At 42.5% G+C, this 23,415-nt stretch overlaps 2 protein-coding genes and 1 long non-coding RNA gene across 15 annotated transcripts in view; 2 read left to right on the top strand and 1 right to left on the bottom strand.

The window, feature by feature from the left end:
* The window catches only part of si:zfos-588f8.1, a 32,584-nt gene extending 19,910 nt beyond the window's left edge, over positions 1 to 12,674 (top strand). For 5 of the 11 annotated variants that reach the window (XM_061297169.1, XM_061297167.1, XM_061297166.1 and 2 more), the window contains 29 exons: positions 256 to 331; positions 725 to 817; positions 1,897 to 2,010; positions 2,522 to 2,561; positions 2,641 to 2,763; positions 2,831 to 2,911; positions 3,062 to 3,172; positions 3,263 to 3,388; positions 3,473 to 3,622; positions 3,698 to 3,858; positions 3,926 to 5,023; positions 5,104 to 5,179; positions 5,249 to 5,340; positions 5,408 to 5,526; positions 6,251 to 6,444; positions 6,540 to 6,647; positions 6,721 to 6,891; positions 6,957 to 6,998; positions 7,070 to 7,181; positions 7,256 to 7,329; positions 7,407 to 7,599; positions 7,698 to 7,826; positions 7,986 to 8,091; positions 8,173 to 8,304; positions 8,385 to 8,508; positions 8,680 to 8,727; positions 9,401 to 9,516; positions 10,045 to 10,184; positions 11,049 to 12,674. In XM_061297169.1, the coding sequence (XP_061153153.1) occupies positions 256 to 331; positions 725 to 817; positions 1,897 to 2,010; positions 2,522 to 2,561; positions 2,641 to 2,763; positions 2,831 to 2,911; positions 3,062 to 3,172; positions 3,263 to 3,388; positions 3,473 to 3,622; positions 3,698 to 3,858; positions 3,926 to 5,023; positions 5,104 to 5,179; positions 5,249 to 5,340; positions 5,408 to 5,526; positions 6,251 to 6,444; positions 6,540 to 6,647; positions 6,721 to 6,891; positions 6,957 to 6,998; positions 7,070 to 7,181; positions 7,256 to 7,329; positions 7,407 to 7,599; positions 7,698 to 7,826; positions 7,986 to 8,091; positions 8,173 to 8,304; positions 8,385 to 8,508; positions 8,680 to 8,727; positions 9,401 to 9,516; positions 10,045 to 10,184; positions 11,049 to 11,551 (4,652 nt within the window). In that variant the 3' untranslated portion in view covers positions 11,552 to 12,674. Of the gene's footprint in view, positions 1 to 255; positions 332 to 724; positions 818 to 1,896; positions 2,011 to 2,521; positions 2,562 to 2,640; positions 2,764 to 2,830; positions 2,912 to 3,061; positions 3,173 to 3,262; positions 3,389 to 3,472; positions 3,623 to 3,697; positions 3,859 to 3,925; positions 5,024 to 5,103; positions 5,180 to 5,248; positions 5,341 to 5,407; positions 5,527 to 6,250; positions 6,445 to 6,539; positions 6,648 to 6,720; positions 6,892 to 6,956; positions 6,999 to 7,069; positions 7,182 to 7,255; positions 7,330 to 7,406; positions 7,600 to 7,697; positions 7,827 to 7,985; positions 8,092 to 8,172; positions 8,305 to 8,384; positions 8,509 to 8,679; positions 8,728 to 9,400; positions 9,517 to 10,044; positions 10,185 to 10,317; positions 10,357 to 11,048 lie in introns of all 11 variants that reach the window. The other 6 variants (XM_061297176.1, XM_061297171.1, XM_061297173.1 and 3 more) reach the window with 6 other exon arrangements.
* On the bottom strand, positions 1,843 to 2,645 carry LOC133166855 (uncharacterized). Its single transcript, XR_009717861.1, has 2 exons — positions 2,452 to 2,645; positions 1,843 to 2,080 (listed from the first exon to the last, which is right to left on the bottom strand). It is a non-coding gene; the product is annotated as an uncharacterized LOC133166855 (long non-coding RNA).
* Positions 12,675 to 13,227: 553 nt separating the features above from the next.
* On the top strand, positions 13,228 to 15,786 carry use1 (unconventional SNARE in the ER 1 homolog (S. cerevisiae)). Of its 3 annotated transcripts, XM_061297186.1 has the most exons (9): positions 13,228 to 13,375; positions 13,763 to 13,812; positions 13,974 to 14,052; positions 14,174 to 14,326; positions 14,453 to 14,468; positions 14,589 to 14,610; positions 14,696 to 14,858; positions 15,045 to 15,130; positions 15,206 to 15,786. In XM_061297186.1, the coding sequence occupies exons 1-9, from the start codon at positions 13,277 to 13,279 to the stop codon at positions 15,225 to 15,227; spliced, it is 690 nt and encodes a 229-aa protein (XP_061153170.1). In that variant the 5' UTR covers positions 13,228 to 13,276; the 3' UTR covers positions 15,228 to 15,786. The 3 variants fall into 3 exon arrangements, with proteins under 3 accessions (XP_061153170.1, XP_061153169.1, XP_061153171.1); XM_061297185.1 differs by having other exon boundaries at positions 15,045 to 15,786; XM_061297187.1 differs by lacking the exons at positions 14,453 to 14,468; positions 14,589 to 14,610 and having other exon boundaries at positions 14,658 to 14,858; positions 15,045 to 15,786.
* Positions 15,787 to 23,415: the final 7,629 nt, after the last annotated feature.

Genomic DNA, 23,415 nt, shown 5'->3' on the forward strand with positions numbered 1-23,415 from the left:
AGTAAGCCGTTGGGGTCAGCACATAGAGAATATTAAAGCCACAAACGTGAGGCCCGAGCAGATTTGAGACATTTTCCTCCAAATGCGCAATCCTCTGCACTATTCTGGTGCCATTGTTATAGCCCACTGACGTACAAACCTTTTAAACTGGATTAACGGATTAAATGAAGTTTAGAAGAAGCAAAATTGCTGCAGTCACATGGCTTTCATCCACCTGTATTTTTTTTCCCGTCCCCTCCCCCTTCTTTGTTGCAGGCGTTGTGCGTCCAACCTCCAGAACTCCTTTGGGAGAGATTCAGCGGGCCAATGCTCCAATCGAACGAATGTACAAGTAAGGGCAGATGGACCATTATTCAAATTACAAACGGAATATGATCATATCACCTTTTTGGTTGTGGTCAAACTGGTTTTCTAACCGTCCAATCTTTTCCCTATGGGGGACAGCTGAGTAACTAACTGCGGATGTGGCGTCAGCGTCTTTGGTCTTTTATTCACCCCCCCCCCCCCCCTTCAGAGTCAAAAGTATCCCTGCGCATACGACAAAATTCAGCCTTCATGAAAGCATTGTTTCTGTTTGATGCTGTATGTTGCCTTTTTATTTACTCTCTGCTATGGGAAGAACTGAAGAGGAACCATTTCACAAACCCGCCCTCTCCTTTCCCTCTCGACACCTTTTGGTGACCAGTGTGTGTGTGTGTGTGGCTCTCTCCTCTCCCTTCCGCAGAAGAGCTTCTATGCTCGATTTCTACTTTGATCACTCAGAGGAGCGCCCTCTAGAGGCCTTCGAAGACATCTTTGCTAGCTATGAGAATAAAAAGTAAGTGACGGAAGAGTGGACAGGAGAAGTGGTTGAACGCGTGATGCCGGGCAGGCAGACGGGCAGGAAGGAAAGTAAATGCGCATTTTGGGCAATAGATAGACTGTTTGCTTCCTTCTTTGAATTTGCTTTCATTTCAAAAGGCAAATAAATCTACTCAAATGCATGAGAAGCCATAATGAAAGAATATGAAAGGTAGTATAGCAAAATTTTCCTCCAACATCATTGTTGTATTCCTTCTTACACATAATATTAATGAGTCATAATTAGTAAATAGATAAGAATCGAACAATGAGTGTTCTGAGTAAGAAACAAAACGTGGAATATTTTATTATATTTTTTATTATTTTATATTTTACATCTGGGTTTTAGATCTCCACAGTTCATTGTAACTCTGATTAAATCAGTCAGGCCTGTTCCGATCTGTCATTGCAACATAGAAAAGAGGTTAGGTTCACCATTTAGTCCGATTTTTATGTTGCCCATTCCATTCCTGCCCGTCTCCTGCTTTTACGCTCACGCATGGGTAAGTATAGAAAAATCCTGCATGAACCAGCTGTGCGATAAGTCTCAGTGTTAATTAACCTCACAATTCAGCGGTTAGCCCAATCATTTGGATTGAATCAACACAAATAACTTACAGTCCCTCCAGCATGGAACCTGTTAGGCGGCCATATGCATGTTGACTACCAGCACATTTACAGCAACATGGGTGTGAATTATACCCCACCGAGCTCCATTCCCTCTTGGTTCTTTCTGTGTGTGTGTGTGTTCGTAAAAGGTGATATGGCAACATGGTTGGGTGGTTCAGTATGCTTTGTGCTCTCCTTGTAAATAAACATGGACAATGGGAGTATGCTGTCTGTGAGTTATTCTTCACGGATGAGCAGAGTTTGTCAGACCCCCAACTATCCTGCCTTGCGTGTTCCTATCTTGGTGTGTTTTCCTCTGAGGTGTCCAATCTGGGTTGTTGTTTTTTTTCCTTTTTTTGGGGTTGTCATCCATTTTTTTTTCTTTTACCTGGCTTTCCCATTTCCCCTCGTCCACACTGTGTATCTTTGTGTGTGTCGTGTGATCAGAGACATGCATGCGCAGATGATCAGCTCCATTAAGAACTTGCAGCTGGATGCTGAGGACCCCCGCAAGCTTCTGCAGTCCTGGGGTCGTCTCCGCTTCCCTCGACACGTCCTCCAGTGAGTCTGCAGACAGACTGGGTGGTGTCGCAGCTCGCCAAACTCAGTGCAGTCAGCTCAGGAAAATAGACTGCATAATACAAACATCAAAACGTCAACAAGCATCCTGCTTGATCTCAGATAGTGTGAAGGTTGCATAAACGGCATGGATAATCATCAAAAGGCATGTGAGAAGCAGTGGCCCTTCAGCATGTCAAGTCAGTTCTAGAAACCTGACACTGAAGATGAAAACATTGTGCATATGTAGCACCGGTAGCGAGCCAGCATGTCTGTCTGTGTATGCCGAGGGTAAATTTGACATCCCATCTTTCGCTGGGAACTAACGACGTCCTCTCCCTTGGCTATCATTCTTGCATTCATCCAGTCCAGCTCTTATTAATCCCGTCAGGTGCAAGCCTGCATTTCATCACTGACTTGAGAGCGCATGGAGTTTCTACTAACCTGACTCCAGTCACTCCCCCTCCGCACCTCTTGCTCTCGTCCTTAAATCTTCTGTTGACCTTTTCCGCAGGAAAAACAAAGGAACTAAACAGAAACAGATCATCCCCAAGGTATCCAAAAAAAAAAACTGACTTAAGTCTCTTAGCTTTGATCAACATTTTTGAGAAAACCTTTTCTCTCACTCCGCAGAACCTGTTGGATTCTCGCTCCCTGAAGTTCATTGTAAGCTTAACCTTACATGACCGCACCACCAAGTCGCTTCTCCATCTGCACAAAAAGAAGAAGCCCCCCAGCATCAGTGCTCAGTTCCAGGTGTGTACGCAAAGTCAATCTAAGGCAGCCAAATTCAAAACATTTAAAAATATTTTTTTCTTCATAGACATCTCTGACCAAACTCTTGGAGACTCTGAACAGAGCAGAGCCTTTCTTCATCCGCTGTATCCGCTCCAATGCCGAAAAGGTACAACAAATTAATTGTGGTAACATTCAAATCCTATTGTTAAAATCCGCCATTTCTATTATGGCAAAGTCTTTCACTGAAATCTTCATATTTCTCAATCAATCCAATCCCTTAATCCCTTTATATCCTGCTCTGCTTGCGTATGAGCAGAAGGAGATGCATCTCGATGAGGCCTTGGTGCTCCAGCAGCTACGTTACACCGGAATGCTGGAAACCGTTCGAATCAGGAGGTCTGGCTATGGAGCTAAATACACATTCCAGGTAACGTCAAGTTTCCTTTTTGTCGGGCATGTCTTGACAATGTTGTTTGTAAAATAGTACCGTCATAAGTGTCTGTCTTGTCATCCGTAGGAATTCTTAGAGCAGTTCAGGGTGTTGCTTCCAAAGAACTCCACTGCTTGTAAGGAAGACATTTCTGCTTTGCTTGACAAGAAGATGGGCTTGGATCACACCACGTACCAGATAGGCAAAACAAAGGTACGCGTTGAGTTCATCTTTGCCTGCGTGTTTGTTTAGAATATACTATGCGTGCAAATTATTATTTTTTTGCTATCTGTTCAGGTGTTTTTGAAAGAACTCGAGCGTCAGCAGCTGCAGGACACTCTGCACAAGGATGTGATGCGCAAGATCATCTTCTTGCAGCGCTGGTTCAGAGCTCGCCTGCAGAGGAAGGAGTTTCTGGACATGAAACAGTCGGCCGTCGTTATCCAGGTAAATTTTAATTAAAACAATTAACCTTAATAAAAAATCTAAAGTATTGTAACCCTGATTTGTTCTTCCTGTTAGCGTTCATGGCGTCGGTACTGCAAAGAGGAACAAAGGCGGCGGGCTGCCACTCTAATCCAGGCCATCTGGAGGGGGCACCAACAAAGATCAACATATTATCGCCAAAGACAAGGTGCCACCAAGATACAAGCCCTTGTCAGGGGGCACTCGGCACGAAGGAGGTAAGGCAACCCGGTTCACTTTCTGGAGGAAAAAAATGAATCCTACATTGTAACTTCATTATTCCAGATGCCACTCAATGCGTGAGGATCGGCGCAGAAAAGAAGAAGAATTAAAAAAGGCAGAAGAGGAAAGGAGGCAGCGGGAGGAAGAGGAGGAACGGAGGCGACAGGAAGAAGAGGAAATGAGGTTAAGAATGGAGAAAGAGGAGGAAAGAAGAAAGGCTGAAGAGGAGGAAAAGAGGAGGAAAAAAGAGGAGGAGGAGGCAATCGTAAAAGCACTGGAAGCTAAAGCGGCGTTGGAAGCGACTGAGGTCAAAGAAATAGAACAGGGAGGGGGGAAACCAGCAAAGGAGCCTCAAACCAGAGAGGATCCAGATATAGAACTGGTCACAGAGGAGATGCTGGATGAGGACAGAGGACAGGACGATGGGGAGGAGGTGGCATCAAGCTCCCACACAGAAGAGGAACAGGGTGAAGACGACGATGACTGGCTACCCGAGACACAACCAAGCAATTGTGACCACCTACCTCTCAGGTCTGGTTTGGAGACCAACGGTACTTTGGCTGAGGCTGGTCCCCAGCCAGATGAAAAGGAGGAGGATACAAAACATGCTTTGTCATCCACTGGGGTCTCCATTTCTTCTGATTCGGAACAGACCTCCAGCAATACCACTTCCAATGCGGAACAGAAACGTGTCCATCCCAAAAACCAGGTATCGAAAAATCAAGAGAAGAGAGAGCAGAGGAGAAGGAGGGGGTTGGAGCACAACCAGAGAGAGACTTTACGAGCCGCTTCAACCTCAGCGACCAGTGTGGAACAAACATCACCTCCAAAGAGCAAAACGCCCGACGCGTCAAGGGAGAGAGAACGGTCCGACAGCAAGGAGCTCGATCAGTATACCTTCGTGCCGTGGAAGATGAAGGAAGAAAAAGCGGGGAAGAAGGACACCAAAATGTCTTCAAAGTCCGTCGTCGTTCGTCCAACTACTTTGGCACTTCAACCAGCTGACTCTCTGCATGAGAAAACCGTGGCGGACGGCGCAGCTTTGAGCTTGCAGCGCAGCCACGGACCATTCAAAGCCAAGTCGGGGAAGGGAAAGAGTGTTGATGGGGAACATTCGCCTCCGACTCACAATAGAGAAGAGAGAAGGTCCAAGCAGCCGCTGTACGTTTGCTGACGTTGCGACATGTGCTATACATAAAATGTCTCCATAACACATTAACCTTTTTTTTTTCCATTTGCAGAAGTCAGACAGCCTCCTCCTCATTTGATAGTTTGTCTCCGTCTTCCGAGGGCGCCGGTGCTCTTTTAACCAGAGAGGTATTTACAAATAATTCTATAGCTGTTCCTCTCTATAGCTTTTGAAATCTTCTTTGTCCTGTTCCACAGATTATTTTGTCTCCAGAGAGCTCGAAAGGAAGCTCCATCAGGAGGAGAACCCAGGAGGACGCAACTCTCTCCACCCCGTCCACGCCAGACAGGTAACTGGAAATCCTCGCTAAGCACACAAAGGCATTTCTAACAAAGAATCTGATGTCAATCCTCTAGGCCAGGTGGTTTCTTCAGCAAGATCTTGAAAAAGCGACCACACAAGGAGCCTCACACCCCCGACAATGGAGACTTGACATTTGCGCAGGTTCTCAACGAAAAGCCAGTAGGAGGAGAAGGTAAATGATTTATTTGCAAGTCCCTATCCTTTTCATCTTATTTGTCTTTTTTTTTTATCAGATGTGAGACTTTACAAGGTTGTTTACTATAAATGTGGCAAATGAAGATGATAGATATTACAGCACATTCACAGCGCTGTTAAAGCCAAGCTCCCAACAATCAGTGAAATAGCTTAACTGTATCTTGTGCAACTACATAGTTTGCAGATTTTCCACATTTTCAGCAATTATCTCGAAAGTCACTTCACAAGGTCTTTAAATTTGCTAGCAAGTGGCATATTGGACTCGGCAGCAAGGACATTTTCTCCGCCACAATAAATTCAATTTGCGGTTCTGTGGTTATTCTCATAAAGCAGCCTTGTGCTGATAAAAAAAACAATAACGTCATGCAGACGTGTTAAAAAATTTCAGGGGCTTCAAATATATTTCCGCTGACTTTTGAGTCGTCTTTCTGCCGGACCGCTGCCATTCACTTCAATCACACTTCATGAAGTGAGAAAGAAAGCACAGATGTATTATCATTATTCTTTGTGGGGTCTTAACTAATCCTCCTGCTTGCTTTCTGAGAAAACATTGACCATTTTAGCTGCAGGCCTAGTGAAAACAGATGAGGTTTTCTCCAAGAGTCCCGGATTGAGCTTGAGAATTTAGACGGGATCTTTTCAACACACAATTGATGGCTTTTCATAACGACAAATGTATCAACATTCTTTCCATCGTTTAGCCCCAACATATGGATACTCGCGGAGACCTGTCTCCCAGTCCCAAGGAGATCGTGCCAATAAAAGTTTGGGCCGTAACCCCACCATCAAGATTAGCCGTGCCACACGCGTTTCTGAGCAGTGGAACGCCTCGCTGGATCGAGAAATCACCAACGCCAATGAGCTGCGGCACCTTGATGAGTTTCTGGGGAACCAGGTACAAAAAAAAAAATGGCGCTTGCTTCATTTGGAATTTACTCCATATTATTACTAAAACAAACATGTTCTGTTTTGTATGTGCCTCCTTTTTAGGTCAACGATTTCCGCTCCAGGGGGAAATCGTTGTCGGCCACAGAGGCCATCTTTGTAACAGCTACAATGCAGTTCAGAGAGACTATTAAAGCCATGTATTCTCTCCCCGTAAGTCGGTATTATTTTCCCTCCCTCACCGCCTTTTGTCTTCCTCAACGGCTCTCCTGTTCATCTCAACTAGAAACCAACAATTGGCTACAAAGGTCTGATGACAGGTTATCAGAACAAAGTCATCCACTTGGCCGGCGACAAGCAAAAAGGGGAAGTCCAGCTAGTGGTCAACCTCTTTCAGTCGGTGCTGGACGGCTTCATCAGAGGGGAGATGAAGAAAGAGGAAGCCGAGCCCACCAAGGTGATAAAACGCAAATTTTGCCCTCACCCGTATTGTCTTATTGACTCATTTGGATTTTATTTCAGCCCGCGAAAGCTCGGAAGAAGCGACGGAAAAAAGATAAAAGCGTAAGTCTACAAACTTGTGCATCCGTTTTATGTGACATGATTTGTTATTGAGTTTCTATTTGTCTCGAAAGATGGAGAGCCCCTTGGATCACGTGTTCGTCAACTATCAGGTCAACATCATGCAGTCATGTGACCAGTGTAGTTCTTATATCTGGGGGATGGAGAAAGCTTACATGTGTAGCTGTGAGTATTCAATTACAATTAATTACGGGAAATCTTGCAGGGTAACAAAACTAAAATGAATTCTCTTTTTATAGATTGTAAGATGGTGTGCCACAAAAAGTGCCTGTGTAAAATAGTCACCGACTGCTCCACGTTCTGTGCCAAAAAGGTTTGTTTCAAGATAGGGAGGAGATCAGCGTGAAGTGGGGGCTGGGCTTTAACCAAATGTCGGGGTGACTCCAACAGAGTGACGAGGAGTCTGGCGGTCAGCACTTTGGTGTGCGTGTGGGCCACCTGGTGAGTGAGAAGAACCCAGTTCCCATGGTGCTGGAGATGATGCTGGAGCACGTGGAGATGCAGGGCCTCTACACGGAAGGCATCTACCGCAAATCTGGCTCAGCCAACCGCATGAAAGAGCTGCACCAGCGACTGGAGAACGGTAAAGTGTCCTTCACGCTGTGCAATTGTGGCGCTAATGCAAATATGCTATAAGAAAAGTGGTGTTAGCTTGAATTCCTTTTTTTTTTTCTTTTTAAGATCCCCACCTCGTGTGCCTTGAAGACTACCCCATTCACACAGTTACAGGCCTGGTGAAACAGTGGCTGAGGGAACTGCCCGACCCACTGATGACCTTCATACATTATAATGAGTTCCTGCACGCAGTAGGTGAGAAGGGGGAGGACCATTTTTCTACCATTTCAGTTCTCTGATGCCCACAACAAAATTGATGAAAAAGTAGGATGTAATGTGGCCAAATGTATATCGCTGGCATCTTTCGACACGTTTATTACAGGATACCGTTTCATTGCCTTATTTGTAATTCAGAGCTGCCAGATAAGCAGGAGCAGCTCTACGCCATCTATAAAGTGCTGGAGGAGCTTCCAACAGCAAACTTCAACACACTGGAGAGGCTTGTCTTCCACCTCGTCAGGTCTAAATTCCCTCCCATCATTTGTTTGAAACTGTTTTTGAGGTCATCTACATATTGATCTTTTTCCACGTGTCTTTGCAGGGTTTGCAAAGAGGAGGCTCACAACCGCATGTCTCCAAACTCCCTGGCCATTGTCTTTGCACCGTGCATCCTCCGCTGCCCAGATGGCGCTGACCCACTTCTTAGCATGAAAGACGTCGCTAAGACCACCACGTAAGACCACAATATATGGAAGATTTTTTTGTTCAATATGGTTTGAGCTCTCCCACATGCTCTTTCTTGTTTCCTCAAAGGTGTGTGGAGATGCTGATCAGTGAGCAGATTAGACGCTACAATGAAAGGATGGAGGAGATCGAGCAGCTGGAGTACGCCGAGGCTCTGGCTGTCAACCAGCTCAAACTCAAGAGAAAGAACACGGTGAGGCGATGAAGCTTAATCTCAATGCCCTTTTACCTTCCGTGTGTTCTAAAAAAGAGTGTTAACATCTCCCCGACTAATTAGTCACCCTCTTGACTCTCAAAGAACACCGGGTGCCGCTGTTCCACGGGTGTATGCTTAATAAAGGTCATGTTCCCTGTCTCTCCTTAGTGCTGGCATTTACCCCTCAGGTTCTCAGCTCCTTACAAAGGAGTGGTGGTACGTATCATCCAGTTCTCCCGGTCAAGTAGATCTAGCAGACGTAGCCGTGTGGTACGCTACTTTTGTTTGCCATGCTAAAGCACAGCATGATGGATGCGGGTGACGTTCCGCACCGCTTTTTTCTTAGTCATCTGCTTTCAACTCACCCCACTCCAGAATCCTCCTCTTCCATACTAACCGGTTGTAGTTTGCATGTTTCTGGTAGTTGGTTGTCCCTAAGGCGCTGTTGCTGTTCCATGAGGGAAACGATTGTAGTCGTTGTGACGTTGGTGTGCCTCGCCGAAGTTGACGGATGGACCGTCATGCATGTTATAGCACTCCTTAAAGCTCTGGAAGGGGTTGCTTGCATATTGTTCATCTTCTCTCATCTTTCTTAAAAGGTGCATGTGTTCTGGTGGTTTTGATTGGTTGTAGGTTTATGATGTAGGAATGTAGGAACCTGCGTGTTTCTTTACTAACATTATTTCAGTATCTCTGTTTCACGTTTGGGTCATGGTACCATGTGGTTGGAAAGTTCATTTAATTTAATATTTTTTTCACCAGTTTTGGGGATGGCCAAATCACAGGACTCTATAAATGCTCATTTGGCTGAATTATACTTAGCGGGCCATACTGTGTGCTGAGTTGGTTTGAATATTTGTTGAATAATTGTGCCGTGTTGCTCGGACAGGTGCACGAAAAGGCGAGTACAGACCTCCAAGCGGTCCCAGAGAACGAGCCTTTGGACTCGGACTCGGAGGCTGAGAAGAACTTGGTGGAACGTATCAAGTCCATCAAACAGGAGAAGTAAGCTTTATTTTTGCGTGATTTTTTTTTATCACTTTTGAGACTTTATATATACAGTATTGGTCAAGCTCACGCATTTCTTTATACATTAATAATAGTAAGCAGACAATTCACTTGCAAACAGCACAATTTGTGAGCTTGCTGACAGGTGGACAATGACAAGAACATTTTTGGTGCTAATGTTTTACAAGCACATGGTGGGCCTTCACTTAACAGCTCGATTCAGTTTGCAAGTCCCAATAAAAGCAACAATTAAACTTTTTTTTAGGAATCAATTTATCACTTATGACACAATGCAGTTGACATGCCACATCCATGTACAGCCAGCGAGGGAAATGATATCAAATGGAGGAAGAACATTTTAAGAGCCCTATTGTCCTGCTATGTGTGACCACGTCAAATATGATTCTGCTACAGCTGGATGGTGACAGAAAACACCAGAAGCTCCATCTTAGTGATATCGGACCATGGCTCTTTTTTCAGTCTTTGCGTGTGCTTCGATTCTTTAACATGTGAATTCTTTTCCAGAGAGGATCTGGCCTGTCGGTTACCAGAGATGGAGCAACCCGGTTCAGATCAGGAGAACTTGGACTCAGAAGCCTCATTGAGTTCTGAAAGCCTATTGGAAGAGCAGCAGCGTTCTTCCGCACACAACTCTGAGCTCGAAGGTTAGTTCTTTGTCAGCGTCTAGTTCTTCTGTCCTGTCAAGTCTCTCTCGCTCGCTCTCTCTCTCTTGCCTCTGGGTTTCTGACCAGACCTCGGGGCCGCTGGGGTGGGCCCTTCCTGTCTTTTTTGGTGCAGGTCTGGACCAGTGATGGTGATGGGAGCGGTGCAAAGCAGGTTCGCCCACCAGCATTTGTTTGTGTGTATGCATGTATGGCACGGAACAAACATGCTAAGATTTCTCCCAGGAAAATAATGCGATGGAGAAATGTGTCCTCTGTATGACTAGAAGTCATATTTTGAAGCTTCTTGTTTTTTCCGCTATCTTTGCATCTCCTCCAACATGATGAGGAAAGTTTTGCTTGTGTGTGGTGGCTTTCTGCCTCTCTCTAATGGGTTATTCTTCTTCGGTGTGGTGCTTTCTAAAAAATCAAGTTACGAGATAGGGCCGCAGGGATGACTTTTTTTTTTTCCCCCCACAAATCCTTTTACTAATATTCCCAATTTCAATGTGAAAAAAATATGTACTGCAGATTCCCCCTGTTTGTCCTCTATATGTGATCATATTTTTCCTGTTCCGCTTGGCCATAGTACTACTTTGGCTGCATCACTTGCTCAATTATTTTGAGAAAATATGTAAGTGTGTAGTATTTTTATTCATATTATATTTATTTTAATGTTGGTGTACCTAATGAAGCGTCTGATAATAGATTGTGTCCAATAATAAACCGCTTCGCATGTCAAATATTTTCCATAATGAGCCTTTGCATGAACCATGATTGATTGCATGACCCTGAGCAGCCTTGATGTCATTATGTCTCATTTTAAAGGATCCTTCTTTATTCTCAATCTTCCCTCTTTTCCGGTAGGAGTTGGCCCTCAGCAGAGGAGCTGCAGGCCAGTGCACCTAGCCAAGCCATCCCCCCTGGCACAGAGATCATCATTCCCTGGTGGACGTGTTTGTCTACGAGAAATCAACCCTTCTGGCTCCTCCTCTTCTGTGTCCAGCTCCTCCTCAATGTCCGAATCCTCCAACGCTATCTGCAGGCACCAGTTGCAACGTCGCAACCCCGTCATCCCGGACACGGTGAAACTGCCTCCCGGTGTCCTCGCCCAGCCCACGAGCTCGGGTCCGAGACGGGCTTCCTGCCCACACGAAAAGCGTTCTTTTCATCACTTGGTGAGAAGAAGGGAGCAACCAGGCCGCCGAAAAGACAGCACTCAGTCGCTCTACTTCGACAAGCCCGAGTGTGACCTGTTGACCCATTTTTCCTCCTGCCCGCCTTCCGCTTCCTCCTCTGTCTCGTCCCTCTCCGCGGCGGTAGGGTCCTCACCACCGGAGCAACAAGACGCCAGTCTTGGAGGACCATAGTCGCTCTTCTGACCCAGACATACTTTACATGGACATGTCTGGGTCAGATTTGGGAGTTACACAGATTACAAACCTGTGGAGACTAATTGACAGTAAACACAACTGGACATGTTGCCATGCACCTTTTTGTAACTTTTTTTTTTGTACTTATAGTTCAGGCAGGACAGAAGTTGTGTAGCTTCCTAAGGGTGGACGAGCAAATGTCTTTGCCCCCACCCCTCCCTTAATCATTTGTGCTAATTTAAGCTCCCTGTTGCACTTTGTCATTTCGTAGTTCTCCGAATGAAAAAGTGAAGCCAACATGCTCACTGAAATATACTAATTTGTGCCTTAATGATACAAAACTTCCGTTTTATTGTTTTGTTAATGCAAGGGTGGGGAACAATGTACCACAAGAGAACTTGAGTGTGCAATTCTAAAAACATAATTAAAAGCCAGAAAACATTTAACAAACAAATTCTCCTAATACTTAAACATTTTTGCTATCTTTATAGCACATTTAAAAATAAATAAAGAAAAACACAACATGGCCCATATAAGACGTTATTAAAAAAAAAGAAAGAAAGAAAGACCCAATAAGGAGTCACAGATAATGTACCGGCTGATTGTGAATGGTTGCCTCTCCATGTTCCCTGAATGGGCCCGAAAGGGAAAAAGGTTCCTCACCTGTTATGTTTAAACTTGTGCATTTTGCTTTGTACAAATTCTGGAATTGTGTTCACGTTGTGACCGATTGTTCAGGTGTTTGTCACATCGTCTACTCGAACTGCTGGACAACAAACATCAGATAGGAAATTGTTGCCCTCATGTAGCAACAGGAGGCACGAGCAGCACATGCCACTTTTTTCTTTAAAATGAAAAAGGAAAAAAAAACACAAACCACGCCAAGGGGAAAGAACCACACCATGGTATCTTTGACTTCACTTTTCTACGTTGGCTCACTTGAGAATGAGAAATGTTCTGCCGCAATGTTGCGTTGGCCAACTTTGTTTTAATACTAATGTTCCTCTCTGACTGCTGTTGAATGATGTTTGTTAACAGAGAGTGTATGGTTGGGACTGAATGGCATCAAATGTATCGGTTATTAGTATTAACATGAAAATACAGAACATGATGCTTGTAACATCTGTCAGTGCTGTTGTATGTTTTGATCGGGTTAGTTGTCATTGCATTTTATATAACAAACCTGATTATTAGGTGGGGACTGTCACCAGACACACAGACCAGCAATCAAGTTTGCATATTTATTCAACTACCATCAACTTTCACTTTTAACTGAGGTAAGTAGAAGCAGCGAATCCTCTGGACTTTTTTTTATTTTTTATCATTGCACCCCTCCTGCAAAAGTCAAATATTTTGCAGGCCCAGATTTATACACAAGGGTATTTTTTAAGTGTTAATAAAAATTCATGTAAATAAAAACTATTTACCCTTGGCAGACCTCACTTTTACAGTAAATGGGAAGATGTTGTAAAAGTATGGTGCATGTCAATACTAAATACAGATTCAACAGTCAATTGTCTAAATGAACATGACAAAACCGCTTACACAACAAATATATTATATATATTATATTGATATTATTTATTATATATGATTACATTTGAATGTTATCATGCATTACATGATTGTTGTATCGTGTTTACATTTTATAGTACACCTGTTTAAGGTTGACGCCGCATATCTGTGACGTCATTTTAGCGCGACGCCCAGTTGTCTTCCACCATGTCTTCAAGATTAGAAATCAACTTTGTCCGGTTATTGTCTCGCTGTGAGTCAATGGCTTCGGTCAAACGGGGCGAGACCGAATGGAGGTTGGAGAAGGTAAAGTAACACAACAAGGGGCGGCGAAAGAAAATAATTTGTGCTTTGTTTTACGCTGTCGTTTGCAAAATTTAGCATGTCTGTTGTTAGCTTTTAGCCTCTCTGCTAGCCACGTCGTCACTGTCATCAATGCCATTGGACTTGAGCAACCTTTCACTTATGGTTATTAATTTATCCCCTTACTTTTACTTGTAACCCCTCACCGCTCTGGTGGTGTATACCTAAATAATTCCGTATTCAAGGCATCTTTTTCCAGCTGTCTTTCCTATTCATCATATTAGAATAAAGCACATTTCTATCACAATTGCATACACTAATTGGACATGTTATTAGGTACACCTCCACACACGAATATAAATAAGTCTATTAAATGCTGTTTGTTCTCAGTATGTTGGTGCCTTGGAAGAGATGTTGGTGGCTATGAGAAAAAGCATGAGGTAACAATCCTATTACAGTCTAATTTATTCATTATAAATCATGTTTATTTACACATTTAAATGCTCATTCATTTCCTCAAATATTTACAGTAGTTTTTCCTCATTAAATGCACCCCTAGTATTTACAGATTTTGTTATTTTTATCAATATTGTTTACTCAGCAAACCCACTCCAGAGGTGCTCACAGAATACACAAGAAAGGTGGATTTTCTCAGAGGCCTTCTAGAAGCAGAGAAGCTGGTCAGTGACACCGTTCCACAAATTTATCACCCTTTCACCTCTCAAAATGGCTGTCTGCTTCTGTTTTTTTTTTTAATCCTTCCATCTTCAGAATTCATGGCTCTTCTGTTCTACTTCACAGTCATCCCCAACGGAAAAGGCTCTAGCTAATCAATTCCTCGCTCCGGGACGAACACCCACAATAGCCAACGAGAGGATGGCTGCGACTAAAACCGTTCACATGCAGACCAAGGCCCGATGTACGGGAGAAATGAGGGATGAGCTGCTTGGCACGGTAGGAATGGCTATGTAGTGGGTAATGTTACTGTCTGTCCACCATTTTGGTTTTCTCTTCAAATTAAAATTAGAAAAAGGGATTGATCTTCTAACACGGCCACTATTATGACCTTTGTCATTACAGGGCCTTTCAAACAAAGGTAGGTCTTAATTTCAATTGAAATTCAGCATCACTTTTATATTATATCAACTGAATGATTTTAAAAGAGTATTTTGATTATAAAACACCCTCCTCACTCACCTCTGTTTTGTTCCCACAGAAACCGATTTGAGAAACAGAAAGTAAATGATTTCATTAGGCTTCTACAGTTTTAGATAAGCCCCATTAGAATAAAAAAGCCAAACTCAATGTTTGCTTGCGCCTCAGAGGGGTGCCTCTGGACGAGCAGCAGTCGGCCGCCGAGCTGGACGCCATCTTGCAGCACCAGCACAACCTGCAGGAGAAGATCGCCGAGGACATGCTCAACCTGGCCAGGAATTTGAAAAACAACACTCTGGCTGCACAGAGCATCATCAAGCAGGACAATCAGGTACATTAAGTAAAGTAGTCAATAATTCAGAATCCGCTTCTGACACTAGGGGGCAGTACAACACAAGTAACCATTTTCTTGCACTGAGAACAACAATCTGACCTGTAATTTAAAGCGGGTTCAGTTTATTTTTCGATTACTTGATTAATCAAATGAATGGTGTCTTCCTTCCCTTCCATCTTGCAGACTTTGGGCCAGTCGATGCATCAAGCTGACGTCAACTTTGAGAAGCTGAAAACCGAGTCGGAGCGTCTGGAGCAGCACGCCAAGAAGTCAGTCAACTGGCTCCTGTGGCTCATGCTCATCCTGGTCTCCTTCACCTTTATCAGCATGATTCTCTTCATCAGACTCTTCCCCAGGCTCAGATGATGACACCTCGCCCACCCCTCAAAGACTTCAAAGTTCTCCACAGATCTGTATGGGTGATGCAATGTAATATCACTTGAGGTCAAGCGCTCCCTTTTTGTAGACTTCAAGTCTAACTTCTGTATTTGTTGCTCTAAAGCAATCATCAATAGGCCCATAGGGCTACAATATGGTTGGATGTTCATTCTCATCGTAATGTCTACTAACAGCCATCGTACGTCGACACTTATAATAAGGTGAGATGTTGGCAGAGGAAGAACCCGTTTCATTTTGTTGATTATTTAAACAAGATGTGCAGGTTGGTCAGGCTTTGAGTCACCAAATCCAGCAGATGGAGCAGTGGTGATACAATTCTTTTGCTCTGCCATCATCATTTTTCAACAAGCAGAAGCGATTGGCTCGGACACATTACATAGACACACGTTCAGTGAATATAAAAAGTCTACACACCCTTGCTCGATTGCCAGGCTTTTGTTCTACATGTCTTTCTTTTTCTCACTATTTACGTGACCTTACTTTTAAAACACGATTGGAAAGTGAAAATAAAAACCACTGTGATGTCCTCATGGCAGTTTTTAAGAATTAACAATTGAAACACATACCTACCATGACTTAAAGTGCTTCTGATTAAAGTTCAGCTGTTCAAATGCGCTTAAGGGCAGTCAGATTTTAAAATCAGCCCAAGCCAATAACCAGTCCTTACCACTGGCAGAGGGAGAGGAGGGGGACTGTAAGGTCACTTGGCCCCTAACTTCTTTTTTTGTGACAGACCAAACTATTAATCTTTTTAAAAGCTGACATTTTAAGTATATACAGTATGTCAGTTCATGTATGTATTATTGCTGGTTTATAACATGAGTGCTTCTCTCAGGTTGTGTGAGTGAATCTCTCTTCAGAATGATGTCACATCTTGAGTGCATTGTTTGTGCATCACAATAAGTATGGCGGTCGGCCGGCCAGCATGCGTCAGGCGTGGTCTCTGACTAATGACAGATACATAACCTCAATGACCTCCACCACGCATCCCAAACCAAGCTCTCTACTCATTTGGAAGTGATCTGAGGCTTGAGGTATGGCTAAATAAAGGCAGCTGGCCCACAAAGCACATGTGCGCTTTGTTCCCATTTTTTCTTTGCAGGCATAACGTGCTGAAAAAGCTTCCAGAAGGTGAACATTCCTGCTTCCCTTCCTGTTGTCAGTGTCATCAGGACTGCGTGGCTTGACTGTAGCTTGTCCAGGCTTGCAGTGAGCCCCCCCCCCCTTCTCTCCTCCTTTTCCTCATACACTTACCTCACGCTTGGCTGGGCCTCGACTTGGACCTCTCACCGTGTATTTTAAGAACCCCGGAGGGTGTTTTTCCTGCGAGGAGCCCAGCTATGCAGGCCCGAAGAAATGGTGTGACTGCAGAGCATCATCATCAACATTCAGGTCATCCCATTAGCTCCAACACACTCCTTATTTTGGCCACACAGTCAGGGATGCCCCAGCATCACCTCTTTGATTCAGCGAGTCATTTGACATGCGTCATGCTTACGTCTTGTCCTCTCAGTTCCAAATTTGCAAAGGAGAGTACAGTAATAAAAAAAGTATTGACAATACTACTAAAATGATAATCAAATTTGATAAAGACAAAATATTACAAGAAATGTAACTCTTAAGTGTTTTAACAATTATTGAATGGATGAACAGAGACTTTTGTTTACCATTATTTATCCAATGTTGAAACTTTTTTTCTTTGTAATTTTAAAGATTATTTTCCATATTTTATTTTTTGGTGATAACATTATTGTGACATTAATGTATTTCATTTTTCTAATTTAATTTAAATTCTTTATTTCCTAAATTCAGCTATTTATTCGCTGGATAAACCGAATAATCTGTTATTTTGCAATATTGTAAATATAATCTAAAATACTAATCCTACTGCAAGAAAGCAATTTAAAATATATTCATCACTTTTTTTCATGAAGCATTTTTAAGCATCCCATAATCTGCCAGTGACTTAATGCTCTAATTATATCATAACCTTATTCTTGATAACCATTCAATTTTGCCTCATGTTCCGTGCCCTTATTTGTACAACATAATTGCGCTTCGTAAATTTGTAGTCCCTATAATCCGAGCCATCTTCTGAGAAGATATCTTTATTTATCGTGGAGCCAAAGTGGTGACAAATAGCCAAGTGATATTTAATAAATGACGGCACTGCATTGTGGTTAAATATACACACGGCCTGATGTAATAAAATCCAATCCTATTAATGGTGGGCATTAGTCATCATGTAACATAATTTATTTTGTACTTATCGTTCTATTCGAGGGCCTGTAGCTCCTCAGTGTGGACCGTGTGCCCTTTTGAGTATTCATCTAATCTAATAAATCTTATCCCACGACATATTGTGAAGCAAGAGGGGAGCTGCCCATGTTGCCGGTCGTTTTAATTTCGTTTTTGGCCTCAGTCACAATTTGGGATTCCAACAGAGACTGGGATTGTTTCCCCACAACACCGTTTACTTGTAGTAAAGGCTTCTGTTTTCATTTCACTCAATTTCATTCAAGTTTCACACTCTGTAGAATGTTAATTACTGAATTGGGGTATAAAAGCCTGCAGTTAATGTGCAAACACACACACACACATCCACCTGCCATAGTCAGTCTTCCTTAAGAACCTGGCTCAGAGACCAGAAGGAATCTGGCACTGGTAGCAAGAGAGTTCTGCTCACTTCCAGAAAAAGTTCTGAGGTGGCCATGAGCAACTAAATGTTCTGCATTGGTGGCTCATCCTCCAAGGACTTGGCTTGAGGTTGTTAATTCGAAACCCGGCACATACCAAAATAGAAAAACAGGATTTGTTGCTGATAAGATTCTAGTGTGGCGCACAGTTGCAGGTTCAAGACTTCCTGAAATAAATACCTGTCATGGTCCATTTGTCCCCGCATCACAGTTAATGGAGTCGGCTCTGGAACTGGACAGTTAGATCTTTGAGATCCATTGAAGTGCTGGTGTGATAGCTTGTTACTTCCCATGGATTCTCACGGTGCCTTGGCAAAGCAGCATTTCGACAGACATGTCGTGGTAGAACCTGACGAGCTTGTGGGGCAAACTAGGGCGCCCTTCTTCCGTGTCTCATCTCCACAGGTGCTGTTTTTGTTTTCATTTGCCAGTTATGCTTTCCCTTGACGCTATGTGCTGAATGCGCATGTGTGTGTGCGTGTGTGTGGTTGTATTGTGTCTGTGGCTTGTCCTCAACCGTTGCACCTTAATGAGGGCTCAGTACAGATGTTGCGGCAACGCTGCATCCTTACTGCAGAGGCTTCTTTACGATGGCTGCCATGACACCGCCGGGAAAAAAAAAAAAAGTGTGATTGTGTAATGCCTGAGTGGACACGTATGTTTACTGCACCCTTAAGACCTGAGCCATAAGTCACCCCCCCTCATGTTTTGTTCTCAGCCGGTGTCAACACAAGGGTTAATACGCTGAACCTATTCGTCAGCCGCAGCTCAAAAAGTCCCCAGAGAGGGCAAAGCCGCCATGTTTGATACATGGAGCTCAAGGGGCACCGCTGAGAGGTTTAATTTTGTACTTTGCTCCTTCACCTTGTAGTGATTGGGACTCTCCCAGCGGGAGGGTGGACGGGGTCCTCCAACCAGGCTTTTGGGCTTCTTGCTGGGAAAATAAGATCATGTTTCTTTGTAGTTGGCCTTAAAGGAATTGTTGGGACATTGTTTTTGAAGAAACACTCCTTGAAGTTTGATCAAGAATCTATGCCAAATACTTGAAAAGGTTTTGGGGGAAAAAAAGAAAGAAAGTAATAAAAGCATGTGGGATTTTTTTTTAAAAATGATTCCATTTGTGGAATGCTCATATTCCTCTATGTAGATATCATGTAAATCTAAAAATATATATAGTGTAATAAATAAATATATAGTTTTTATATCTGAATTTAATATAGATATGGAAATATAGAGTATAATCAAAAACATATACAAATATTTTTACATTTAAATATAATATAAATATAAAAGATATATAGTAGTATACTCCAAATTTAGTTGGAGTTTTTGTGTAAAACTTGATAAAAGGCGTCATAGAAAATGTGGGAAAATTAAATACTCTATTGGTGCCTATAAACAAAGAAATATAAAGTTATTAGATTCAATTCACAAAAAAAAAATGCATTTCACAGGAATAACAGTTTGGTTTCAATTCTTTTTCGAAAATAATATATTTGTGTGTGTGTGCGCGCGCGCGTGTGTGTGTTTATAAGAAGGGCCACATCCTTGGCTCCTGGGCTGTTATTTGTGAGGATCTTTGTGGCCAAGGTTTTTTTCAAGGGGAGCTTCAACGTCATCCCTCCGTCTGATGTTTGGTCCACGGAAATGGAATGTCAAGGCCAACCAGATGGTCCATGATTTTCATCAAATGTAAAATAAAAAAAAATCTTACATTTTGATTTAAAATAGAAAGAGAAAGTTCTCCAAGGTCACAAGCAACTTTAAAGTCTCAATGTGATGTCCCAGAAATGTTTACAGTCATAAAGACAAATTATATATTGTCTAAAGGCGACAAGTAATCTTCTGCGAATACTGTAGTTGTACTATGATACTTACAAGTTTATTTTTTTCTGTCATATAACGTGACTCACTTGTACACATATAGAAAATAATTCAAATAAAATGACTCCATTCCAGCCCCTTAAAAAAATCTTTAGTTGTCTGTTTTTCATTCTAGTCAGCTTTTACTTTGCTTTGACTTTTGTTGATTATCCTGTTGTTTTTATTTTCCTGAAAATGTTTTGTTTTTATTGGTTTTAGTATTCGATTGATTTTTCATCCCTGACCTACCACACTTACCTTTCAATCAAGATGTCACTTCAGCATATTTCCTTTTCCCAATTACTGTACTACTTTCCTGATTACGAAGGACTCTGGCACCATCTTGTGGCATCTTGGAGCATTTCAGAAACATTGGCTAACAGGACAGGTCATCCCTCTATTTCTTCCAAAAAGTGTTCCTTGAACAGATTTTTAGGATGCATCGCGGGCCAAACTACGGACATACACTAATATTTGTTGTACTTGTTGATACTTCCTCCTTACTTCTACAAAAAACTTGGTCTCTAGTGTTGTTTTTTTCCAGGACCTTTCATTCGGTGCGGTGAGTTGAATGCGCCATGGTTTTTGTCGTTTCCTGCGGTTCTATTTTGATGTGGAAAACTGACTGCCCCAAACCTCAGACCAGAGTATAGCTGAGCTGGTCCGAAAAACAGCACGAGCGTCACAAATACTGCTTACAGCTACTCTCTTTTTTTTTTTTTTTCTTTTTTGTATGCAAAACACCTGGCCAGAACCTTTACATTTCCAATGTCTATGAAGTCATTCATTTTCTTTACTGCTTGTACTTTTCAGATTACCCCGAGCCACATGCTGGATTGATCACACATTTAGACCTTGCCAAGTGAGTAACGTCATTATTTAAAATGTTACTCAAAGCATAAAGAACAAAAGACAATGGCACCTGTTTGACCTTGTATTTCTTTCCATTCAATTCTATTGGGAAATAATTGATTGCCTGCGGCCTTCCGGACCCCTCGGTGAACTTTGCTTCCATCCGCAGCTTCCCACTCTGTGTGAGAATGTCAACAAACACTCGATTTATTATGTTCGTTGTGGGAAGTTTCAGGTTTCGATGAAGGAGCGGGGTCACGGAGCAACGTTGTCGTAAAGTCAGAAGCAGGAAGTTGAAATAGTGTGGCTGGAAAAAGGACTTGATGCACACTTGGATTTCCCGCACTTGGGATCCTCCGCTACGGAAAAGAACAGGTCGCACTCGCATACACAAACATGAACTGGAGGCCGTTTGTCAAACAGCTGACAAGCCCTTAAGATTCAGATCGGTAATCCATGCTAAAGATAATTTAGTTTACATTTAAGTGATTAGCGTTTCTTGCACTAAAAATAAATAAATAAAGTCACAATAAAGTGTGAATAAGCAAGTAAGTTAAAAAAAAAAAGAGCAAATGAAGGTCACTTCTGACGTGAGCGATGCGCCCTTTTGAAAACCTTTCTGCGAGCATAAAGTTTCGGTGCAGTGAAATATGATTGACCCTCATAAAATAGCTTAATAACGTTTCTTTTGAGATCATTGGAGCACGTCACATTTCAGAGAGGGCACGGCCGAGGTCAGGGATGTCAGTGTGGCATAGGAATCATGGGAATTTCTTTTTTCATTACATGCTCTCAGAGTGACCTTTTACAATTTCACATAAAGCCAGGAGAAAGACATAAACCATCTTTTGTATTTTTCCAACTTTCCAGCTATCCTCTTTTTATATATTTTCTATTGCCTCACTAGAGTTGCCAGAGAAAATCCACGCAGGTATTTTTGTGTTTTATGCAAGGCCGGAACAGATTACTGGCATTTCCATTTACTTCACTGGAGAAAGATGATTTGATTTGATACGTGTCTTTTGAGTTACAAGCGTGCTCAGGGTCACAGAACAAATTAAACTACATCTACCAATAATGATCATTTATAATAATTTGACAGCGTAGACAAGCCAGGGAGAGCTGGCAATCAGTTCAAGTCAAGCTGAAAAAATGAACTATTCCAAGTCAGTGAATTTATAAAAAGTTACCATTGCCCCATTTTATGGATTTGGGGCAGGATTGCCCCACTAATGTAAAATCACCAATGGAGCATGTGCATGCGTGTGAAAGGAAGCAACCAAACAAGCGTGTCCTTGTTTTTCCACTGAGCGGGGAAAGGTTTGATGTAATGCAGTCCACACATACATTGTGTTTACCTTCCTCTGCCTCCACCCCGAGTCAGCGCCTCTGAGGAACCAGCGACATTGATTTGACCTTGACCGTGTGTATTCATGCCGCCTTCATTGCGTCGCTGTGACAATACGAGGATAAAGCTGTCAGTGACATATCCTCCCGGCGAGGAAGGACGTTGAGGTTCTAGCTGGCTGGGCCATGTCCTTATTTGTGATAAAAACAGATCCCCTGGCCCTTCAGTACTTGGCCTCGGGGAGCTCCTATCAAAGCATCAGCGTGTGAGAAAGAACAGACGGCAGAATTCTCATCCCTGAGAATTAATGTTAAAAAGGAAGGAGTCAAAATATAATTCTTTTTAGGAGAATCATCAAACCTGAATGGGTGAGGAAGCCACGATTAAGTCCATAAATCTACAATATCTGTTCTTGCCATGTGGCCTGGGTTGTCTTCAAATATTTGGAAGTTACTTCACTAGATAAAATATAGGATCCTGGCTGAGCCACAAGCAATATGGCTGCCAAGTCATTTTGGCGGCCATATTGGTTGGGGCAAGTTCCAGTTGACTGCAAGAACCACTGGGGCCAGACAGGAAAAAAAGTTGGCTTTACTCGAGTAATTGTTACTGGCACCACAATGCTCAATAGGTGTGTATTGCATGAGGAGCCACTGCGCATTTTACAAATATATCGACACCATTTGAGACACCTTAGACACCATTTCTACTCATCAATTTATTTATTTTGCTCGTGTTAAACATATATTCATAAGTGTTTTCTTAAAAATATTAATTTGATTATTTAGTTTTAATTCTTATCAATATTTATGTACAGTGACTTAGCTGGTCGGTAGGGCGGCGCCCTGGCGGCATCTCCTGACGAGCCACCACTGGTCGTTTGGTTTTGAAGCAAAAAGATGACCTTGACAGTACTGTTGTGTGAGTGTGTGTGTCGAGAATGTTACAGTGTGTGTGTGCGTGCACACAGGGGACACACGACATGCAGAAGAGTGACAGAGATAGAACAGGCCCTACTTTTTCCCTTTGAAAAAAAACTCTGCCGTACATCTCGGTGACTTTATCATGGAAGCGGCTGCACGATTGCACTTGTCAGCATTGACACAAAGTACGGGACTAAAAGAAACGACAGGTCCCAAACAAGCTTCTGTGTTGAGATAGTCGTGTTCGTCACGTTAGTGCTATCAATTTTCACACCAATGTTTAACTTTATCACTTCCAATATGCTCTATCTGTCAATGTATATATTTCTTTATTCATTTAAATGTATTTTATTTGTAATTGTGATATTATATTTTATTATTGTGTTGAAAATCAATTAATTTCATTGAATTATCATCTGTTATCTTTTCAGAAGATTATAAATCCATTTTTTGATAGAGGATTTTTTTTTGTC

This window comes from Syngnathus typhle, linkage group LG14 (assembly GCF_033458585.1).
Source record: "Syngnathus typhle isolate RoL2023-S1 ecotype Sweden linkage group LG14, RoL_Styp_1.0, whole genome shotgun sequence".
NCBI classification, from domain to species: Eukaryota; Metazoa; Chordata; class Actinopteri; order Syngnathiformes; family Syngnathidae; genus Syngnathus; species Syngnathus typhle.

Coding starts and splice junctions, on each gene's coding strand:
- use1 (XM_061297185.1), top strand. CDS start 13,277: ATGTCTTCAAGATTAGAAATCAACTTTGTCCGGTTATTGTCTCGCTGT. Junction 13,813..13,973: donor GCTATGAGAAAAAGCATGAG/GTAACAATCCTA, acceptor TTGTTTACTCAG/CAAACCCACTCCAGAGGTGC. Junction 14,053..14,173: donor TTCTAGAAGCAGAGAAGCTG/GTCAGTGACACC, acceptor TCTACTTCACAG/TCATCCCCAACGGAAAAGGC.